General features: G+C 45.9%; 1 protein-coding gene across 1 annotated transcript; it reads right to left on the bottom strand.

Moving 5' to 3' along the window:
* Positions 1-476: 476 nt before the first annotated feature.
* On the bottom strand, positions 477-4,941 carry LOC100842694 (QWRF motif-containing protein 2). Its single transcript, XM_010231158.3, has 6 exons — positions 3,521-4,941; positions 2,796-2,915; positions 2,154-2,270; positions 1,977-2,066; positions 1,070-1,177; positions 477-959 (listed from the first exon to the last, which is right to left on the bottom strand). Exons 1-6 carry the CDS (start codon positions 4,811-4,813, stop codon positions 894-896), a joined length of 1,794 nt encoding a protein of 597 aa, XP_010229460.1. The 5' UTR covers positions 4,814-4,941; the 3' UTR covers positions 477-893.
* Between the last annotated feature and the right edge of the window lie 4,733 nt (positions 4,942-9,674).

Below are 9,674 nucleotides of genomic sequence, written 5' to 3' on the forward strand. Positions count from 1 at the left end.
ACATGGCACTTTGCCATGGTCCCTGGCGCCGCGCGTGGCGAAGCTCCGCTGATGTTTACCGTGCGTGCGTACCCAACGGCATGGGGTCATGGGGAGATCTCAGATTCTCAGGTGGGCACGCCAGGTACTGTCGTGATCGTAATGGTTGCTGCCCATCCTCATGCCCGTGAGCGCAGTCAAGTACAATAGTTATGTTGCTACGAGACATAAATGAAGTTAGTTTTGTATGATTATCAGTACTGTATCCTCCCATTGTTGCAGCCCTTCGTGCAACGGCCGTATTTCTTCAGTTAACCCATCTTAGCCATAACATGGAACTAGCACTTTACTCGCTCTGGCTCCCAGTTGTTTCGTACTGGAACTGAAGATTCCACTGGGGTCGAGACGTCTACCTGGGGCACAATCTGGTGCATCGGCAATAATAATTACACCGTGTTCGATTTTTTTTCCAAGGTGTAGAAAAAGAAGACGACGAATTGAGTACCAACAGAAAGATATATTGCATTGCCATGGCGCAGAAGGTCATCTGACGAACAAGGAAGAACCCAATCTAACTAGCTAGCTAGTATTAGACCTAATGCTCATCTAAAACCAAGAAAAGCAACTACAGCTATATATACACGTCGTACTTCATCTGTTTTGCATAGATTAGGCCTTAGCTTGGTTACATTCAGCGATCAGAACCTAGCGAGCCCCAACCTTGACAAGAGCACTGGAACTTGATTAGACTGCATTGACCGGCCGATCCAACTTCTTCAAAAGAGTCGTGTCGCTCAGTGGGCACCCAGCAAGCCATTAGATTTAGCAACTGCGCCTACGCTCTCTGGTTAGTGAGTTAAGAGTAGTCTGTCTACTAGGAATGCTTGAGCCTCCTGTGGGTGAGGTAGTGTCAACTAGGAATGCTTGAGCCTCCTGTGACTTGTCTGTACTCGCTGCCCTTGTAGGCTACAGTATTTGACCTGTTTTAGAATAATTGAGAGGTACAAATAGAGGTGTTAAAATAGTTGCACATGAATTGGAATTGGAATTGGAATTGAACCCAAGCAGATTGTACACTACTACTACTTACGTGCATTGATGCAACTGTGGACAGCAATTCCCTGGACTGATCCATTAGCAAACGTTCTTGCATAGCAATTTTTGCAAGGTCAGACACCAAAATACTTGTCCCAGATAGCTGCAGAATGACATATTAGTTTAGCCAAATGAAAGGATCAATGCATTGCCATATAACATAACTTTCACCGAATAGTCTATCGGGACTGCTCTCTAGACTCTATTTACTCACCTCCCTGATCTTCTAAAAAAATATTCTAGTTCCTACTGACTATGAAATCTTTCACAATGCCTGCTCTCTAGAATCTATTTACTCAACTCCCTGATCTTCTAAAAAACATTCTAGTAACTACTGACTATGAAATCTTTCACAATGCCTGCTCTCTAGACTCTATTCCTCACATCCCTGACCTTCTATAAAGAGAATATTGTTTGCAGATGCTTTTAGCTGTGAAATGGTATGAATTTGTCACATCTCCAATGTAACTCAACTGTAGAATAAGCCAACACAAACATGCACATATCCTAGGGCTAGACCATCAAGAACGGGTAAAACTATGTGAGAAACTTGCATGCTTAAGAAGCTTGTCAATGACATCTGATCTGGGAGATGGTTGGCCAGGATCAGCTTAATTGACACAAACAGTTGACACCTGATACTCTCAAGCCATTTCAACCATAAACTCCAGACGACATGACTTGTACTATAGTTACTAATTTGTAAAACCTTCCAATACTTCCTAGGGGAGAAATCTCCCCATACATTTTTATCCATCAGCAAAAGGGGTCATAAGGTATCTGTAGACCAGGTAACTCATGTACGACTGTAGGTAATGCAATCATTATTGTGAGGAAACGTTTTAAATAAGCAACTGTCAAAAAGGAAAACGAATAAAAGAAGAATTTGAGGTAAACAGTACCTTAGCCAGTAAAGTACATATTGAATTTCCTATTGTCTGCATGATATCAACTGCAGAGCCAACAGAATTTTTCACATCTTGGATATCAGCCTGCAAATTGCAAGGTAATACACAAGAGTGTGATTCAATAAATAAAAACACGCGAGAAAAAGTTAGCAATAGTGTGCTAATTCCAACCTTTGCTCCATCGGTAACAGGAAGGCAAAGAATGGTAGCAGTTAGAGCATCCACAATTCCAGATAAAGAATCTGCATAGTCCGGCTCTAATGAAGGCCACTCCTCCAGATACGCCATCTATGTCAATCAAACTATCAGATTTCCAGATTCATCCAAAATTGATAATGAACTTGGAAGCTATTACTGTCACAAGCAAAGGAGTATACTTCTAATATATAAAACGGTCGGATGGTCATGGACTCAATGTGATCTAAGAAGCTGCTTATGACCAGCAAATACTGACAATTGTTAAGCAGCGTAGTTATGTACTGCATTTTGATGTCCCGCTGCAGATGCTATATGCTGATCTCGTTTTCTTTTCAACATTACAATAAAGGGCCATGAGATTTACTGAACAGAGGAAATAAGCATCAAGATGACCTAGTCTGGCACCATTATACGAAGAGGCTCTAACTGGATCAATTGTGCAAGCTGCAAATATGGGAAATTTGTATCCAGATGGTCCTAGCAGTCAATTGTGCTGGGCATATCAAGATAATGGGATGAATTATCAGAACTATCAAAATGAACCAAAAAAATAGTTATATGAAGTAGTGGAACCTAAAACGATGTGCACAGATCAAACCAAAATATGGTTCTTACCTGCCCCTTCAGAACTGTCATGAGTTTCCAATTGTTTCGGAATAATTGTAGCTGAAACCTTTTAAGAGCAACAGATTTACGCATGCCTAGGGTAGTAATCCATGCATCACACAAGTCTTTCTGGAAAAAAAGGAAGAAAGAAAGGTTACAAAGTGAAACAGAGCAGAGAAGGTAACGTTGACTAAAAAGTAATCTGGTCAAGATGAACTTTCTTTTGCCTAGATGTGATTTTTATTGGGAAATAGTGATGCGCGCCTTCAGCTAAGCATTCAGATAATAAATTCAGATTTTTCTTGTCATGTACGAATACGAAAGCATTACGCTTTCAGCACTAAATATGAATATATGATAGACACGATACATGTTCAGCAGTTTAAGTGTACAGTGTAGTATGTTAATATGTGTTCTATTTCTGGCTCAAACATACCAAGGATTTCCAAAGCTTTGCTCTTTCATTTATCTATAAAGTTTCCTACAGATTTGGTGCTAGAACTGTACTTCAGTTGCATATATTTGATAAGATGCTTTATATCTTAATGATAGTCGCACATAAATTGCCTGCTTATTCTTTACTGTGGGAGCTGGTTCCAAGAAATTACGAACTCTTACAAATAAAAGATGAATTCTAAACTGTATATTAATATCTTACATAAGGAGAAAATGACAGATAGACACTTTGTATACCCAGACGGTTCATTATTTTGTCAATCAAGAGACATGCTCACCTCCGCAGTCATCTTCTGTGAAGCAAGTGCAGCATCTGCCTGCGCATTTACACACCGCCACTGCAAATGTCGATTGCACAAAACTCTCAAAAGGTGCTCCCCATCAACCTTGCTACCCCCAAGCCACCTTCTCCTTGCTTGGCCATCAATACCGTAACCAGACGAGCTTCTTCCCTGTTGATCTCCCAGTGATGCGCTCGCGCCTACAGAGTTCCTCGCACGTGATGGACTTGACATTCTCCTGGATGAATTGCCCACAAGCTTACTTGGTGAAGACTGCCTGACAGGTCTGTTCAGTGGAGACGAAGCAAACCCATTCAGCAGTGATTTCTTCACAGGGGCTGTCCGAGGCGATGATGCCAGCCCAGAATTATGGGTCACATATGGTGTGCCTGGGTCGGCAAACCGATGCAACCTGCTGCCCGCAGCATCCTGCAAGAACCGTGCGGGCACACTCATCCCCTTTGGCGACCGACGTGCTCTGTTGGCAATACCATTGCCGGCATCCTGGGACCCAGAATTGCTCCCTGACGACAAGCTCTCTGTGTCTGATGACATCAAGTAATCCCCACCATCAAACGAAGGGCGTCGCACCCCCTCGTCGAACGCCATCGACTGCCGCAACGAACGGACAGCAGCCAGGACAGCAGCACCCCTCTTGTCCAAAGAGCAGTCCAAGCTCTTGGTAAGTGGATTCCCTTCAAACCCATGTGCCGACATTGGCCACCTCTGGTGGCTATGGCCTCCTTCGAACCCCTTCCCCCTCTCTGGCACCGTACCCACAGAAGGCCTCCTCCGTTCCGGCGTGGTGGAAGCAGCCGAGGTCACCACAGGCCGACGCACAGGCGAAGGGGACGAGGCAGGCTTCGCCTTGCTGGTCTCCAGGAAGTAGGACCGGCCCTGGAAGGCGACGGAGAGGCTCCTCGTAGTCGTAGTGGTAGCCCCATTGAGCCCCGCGGCCTCGCCAGCGGCGGCATTGCCCGCAGGGCGCGACCGGTCGACGGACGCGGACCGCCTCGGCAGCGGCGACGCGAAGCGGCGGGAGGGCGTGGAGGCCGATGTCGAGGTCGAGGAGGAGGTGGTGGTGGTCGAGGTCGAGGTGGAAGTTGAGGTCGATTTGGAGGAGGGCGCGAGGAGGTAGCGGGACGGGACGGCCTTGGCCTTGGGCTTGCTGCTCCTGGCGTCGGCATTGCCGTTGGTGGATTTGGACGGGGAGAGCGCGGAGGCGGCGCGGCGGCGGTGCGGCGACGGGGAAGGGTTCGGCCGGGGCGCCGCGGCCCCGGCAGCCACCATGGCGGCGGGATCTCGCGGAATCTCGGTCGGGACGGGGGACGGGTTCGGCGTGGGTTGGGGGGTTTGGGGTTTCAAGATGGGATGAGCAGCGGCAGCAAGAGCATCCGAGCCGCTTCGGGGAGTGAACTCGTGAAAGTTGAAACAGGAAGGGGGAAGGCGAGAGGGGTGAGAAGGGTAAAAAGGGAAAAGCGTCCTACAGGGGTGGGGACGGAATAAAAGGTTGCGTGGCGTGGTGGTGGGCCTGGCCGACTGGGCCGGCCGGACGTAACGGCGGCGGCAACGGGGGCGATGAGATGGGCGGCCATGCCGGTGACGGCGGCGTCAATCCCGTTCCGTCCTCTCGGCTGCTCTTTCCGTCCTTTTGCTACTAGGGCATGGCGCAGGACAGAACGGGAACGTTTGTTGATTTGTCTTCTTCTTTTCTTTTAGGCTGTTGGGATGGAGGACAAGATGTGTTGCAAATCCTCTATGCCCAGAAATGCATAGATCTACTTGGATTTCCATGATCCCGTGCAATTTTGGCGGAGGAATAGGGCCTTGCATTTGTGGTGGATTATGACAGTCTCTCTCTTGGTTAAACAGAATTTTCATATTTTCATCCGAGTAAAATACACCGTTAGTCCATGAACTCGGCAAAAAAAAAACATTTTAGTCCACGAACTCGAAAAACGCACACTTAGACCCCTAAACTGGGACTACTGGGACACTTTAGTCCAAAAAACGGTTCGGCGAGGCTTAATCCCGCCACGTCGGCTTCGGCGACCCCTTCATCGGCATTCTCTCGTCAAAATTGAGCATTGTGGTCTTGATAGCAACCTTAGGGGAGGCGACGGCTGCAACGACGTGGTTATCAGGGCCCTAGGATCCCCGTATGGTGGCGTCCGCCTTGCCCCTCGCGAGCGGCTCGGGCATGGTGATTTTGCAAAAAAAATCTTGAGAAAATCGAGTAGCAACCCGCAGCCCTGGCCGAAGCTGACGTGGTGGCCACGTGGCGTATTTAAGCCTCGACGAACCGTTTTTGGACTAAAGTGATACAGTAGCCCCAGTTTAGGAGTTTAAGTGTGCGTTTTCCGAGTTCGTGGACTAAAGTGTTCATTTTTGCCGAGTTCATGTACTAGTGATGTATTTTATTCTTTTTATCATTTCGTTATCCACTTTGGTTTAATTTGCAAAATATAGCTGGTCTGAGAGGATGATCAGCCACACTGGGACTGAGACACGGCCCAGACTCCTACGGGAGGTAGCAGTGGGGAATTTTCCGCGATGGGCGAAAGCCTGACGGAGCAATGCCGCGTGGAGGTGGAAGGCCTACGGGTCGTCAACTTCTTTTCTCGGAGAATAAACAATGACGGTATCTGAGGAATAAGCATCGGCTAACTCTGTGCCAGCAATCGCGGTAAGACAGAGGATGCAAGCGTTATCCGGAATGATTGGGCGTAAAGCGTCTGTAGCTGGCTTTTCAAGTCCGCCGTCAAATCCCAGGGCTCAACCCTGGACAGGCAGTGGAAACTACCAAGCTGGAGTACGGTAGGGGCAGAGGGAATTTCTGGTGGAGCGGTGAAATGCATTGAGATCGGAAAGAACACCAACGGCGAAAGCACTCTCCTGGGCCGACATCAATATAGCATACTCCCTAGACAACAGAAAAATAGATTGAATACTAACAACATTGTACTAGAAGCAAATATGTGGCTTGGGCTCAGTTCTTCTGTTCCCCTTATCGATTTTGTGATGAAACTTGCGTAATATAAGGCATTGTTTGGTGTTAGTGTATTTTTTAGCCGCTAGTGTTTGATTATTTGAGGGGTTTGGGTGTTCAACCAAAACTCCCAAAAACTCAAAACACTAGTGCCTTTTTTTAGAAAAACACCAGTATGAAAGTGTTTTAATTTGGCTTAAAAATGGATTACTTTGTGGGGAAAAACTAGGAATAATCACTTCTAAACCCTTTCTACCAAACAATCATTTGAGGTTTCTAGTGTTTTTCGATCATTTTTGAGTGGATAATACCCAAAACACACCAAAAACTTTAGTACGAAACAAGGCCTAAAGTGTTTCTATTCAGGTCCACTTTTCGTGCATGACCATTTCTTCACAACAGTTTTATTAAAAAAGTATTCAGCATATGACAACGTAGATACGCAAACCCAGAATTCTATTTAAAATATTATTTTTCTATTTTCGCCTTAACAAAACGCTCGTGGCTCGAGTTTGCCTACGATCATTATTAACCACCTCTGGAGACGGCCTGACACTATCATTTTCTTCCACAACGCGAGGGTTTTAAGCTTCAACCGAGGCAGGCTGGTCACAGTGGAAAGTAATTTAGAATATATGTTACTAGTCTAAGTTATTACCTCCACAGTGGTAGTAACATATATGTGGTGTCATATATGTTAAACAAACGTGTGCCAAGGGAATTAGGGAAATGTGCTCCTTTTCCATAGTTTGTACGTGTCCTGTGTCGTTGCTTGACTGGCCTCGTAGTACGCGCTAGCCTTGGAGAAATGGAGTTCCATGATTTGGATAGATCCTATCCTACCTCGGCAATCCGCACGATACGAGAGATCCGTCCATGAGCCTAAGATTTTGCAGCGACCGTTCCGGCTGCGAAAATGATTATAATCGTAGATTGATTACATGGCATTCAGCCATTCACATATGGATTAGATGTGCGACGTGGATGATTCATACAAGAAAGGAGATTAGATGTGGACGATTCACACACTACAGGAAAAAGTGGCTTTGCAGCCGTCGGCAAAGGCCCAACACGTGGCACGCCGCGACCCGGCCGCGCGTGCCACAGTGTGGCCCACATGTCAGGCCTTTGCCGGCGGCCAGGGAAAAAGCCGGCGGCAAAGGGTGGGCACGTGGCACGATCTGGTGCGTGCCCGCGCTCAGCTTTTGCCGGCGGCCAGGCCTTTGGCCGTCGACATAGGGTATTTTTTTTGTTTTTTTTATCGCAGCAATTTGAAATATTTTCATAGCACATACACACACATATATATTCATCCACATCACAGCAATACATTCACACAAAATCATCGACGCATTCACATCACAAGCATATATATAAACATCTCATGAAAGTCCGAAAACATCACATATGTCACAACAAAAGTATTACAAGTGTTCATCACATGCATGGTAGCAACATATTACAAGCTAGCTAGTGTTCATACACGACAAGATGGTGACTCGGACACCTTCAACATCCACCACCCATTGCACCAGTAGAAACCTATGAAATAGAGTTGTAATAGCATAATTAGATATAAAGAAAGGAATTGAAGTGACAATTGTAGTATTTGAAGCGGAACTTAGCCATTTGTCTCAAAAATGGCATCAAGACACCATTTTGGAGCCAAATGAGTCATATTGGCTCCAACAGGGTGCCTTGGTGCATTTGGCTCCAAAATGGTGTCTTGGTGCCATTTTTAGGCCATTTGGCTCCAAAAATGCCACCAAGTCACAATTTTGGATCCAAATGACCCCTAAATGCTCTAAAACGGCACGATGGCACCATTTTGGAGCGAATATGACTTATTTGGCTCCAAGATGGTGCCTTGGTCGCAAAATATGTCAAATGGCACAAAAATGGCACCAATGCACCATTTTGGCTACAAAACGAGCCATTTCGGTCCATTATGCCACCATAATGGAGCCAACATGGCTCATTTGGCTCCAAAATGGTGGCATTTTGGACCATTTTGGAGCCAAATGGCCCAAAAATGTTGGAGCCAATATTGCTCATTTGGCTCCAAAAGGGTGCCCTGGTGACATTTTGGAGCCAATATGGCCAAAAAATGGCACCACGGCACCCTGTTGGAACCAATATGACTCATCACCAAGACACCATGTTGGAGCCAATATGACTCATTTGGCTCTAAAATGGTGTCTTCGTGCCATTTTCGGACCATTTGGCTCCAAAATGGTGCTAACATGGCCATATTTGCCACCAAGTGCAACCTCAGATACTTGGATTGTGTTTTCCTCTAAACACCATCTTTATGAACTCATCTGATGACATCATCCAAGATTTCAAGTTCTCTGGATTCTTGCGGGCCTCGTGGCGTCTACGGGGTAACTTTTCACCAAAACATTGGTTTTCCTGATGTTTTTCTATTACTTAGTGTTCTATTGCAACATGGGCACATGTAAAACAAAAAATCTATCCCAAGCCCTCACAGAATTCTTCTCCCTCGGTCCGAAATGCGTGTTTTCCTCACTTTAGGGCTTGGGTTTGAATGTTCCTTAGTGTTTTGTTACTAGCTTTTCACCAAAACTTGGGTTTCCATATCACTTTACTATATCATAGTGTTGTATTAGGACATGTCAACATAAAAAAGCAAACATCTATCCAAGTTCTCAACGGATTCGGCTCCGTCCGTCCGAATTGCGACTTTTCCCCCTCTAATTCCAGAACGTCCGTGCGGGTTAGTCTAGTTTGTGAAGGATGTGCAACATTAGATACTTGGATTGTGTTTTCCTCTTAACACCTTATTTATGTACCCATTTGATGATATCATCGAAGATTTCAAGTTCTCTAGACCATCCGTTGTGTGATTTGAGGCATCGCCCCCTCCTGTGGGCCTCGTGGCGTCTACGAGGTAGCTTTTCACTAAAACTTGTGTTCTCAAGTCACTTTACTCTACGTTTGTGTTGTACTAGCACATGGGGACATGAAAAACCAAAAGGCTACCCAAGTCATCAAAGGATTCTGCTCCGTCCGTCCGAATTGCGACTTTTCCCCCTAAGTCTGGAACTTCCGTGCGGGTTCGTCTAGTTTATGAAGGAAGTGCAACATCGGATACTTGGATTGTGTTTTCTTCTTAACACCATCTTTATGTACACATTTTAT

The sequence above is a fragment of the Brachypodium distachyon genome, chromosome 1 (genome assembly GCF_000005505.3).
Source record: "Brachypodium distachyon strain Bd21 chromosome 1, Brachypodium_distachyon_v3.0, whole genome shotgun sequence".
In the NCBI taxonomy this organism is placed as follows: Eukaryota; Viridiplantae; Streptophyta; class Magnoliopsida; order Poales; family Poaceae; genus Brachypodium; species Brachypodium distachyon.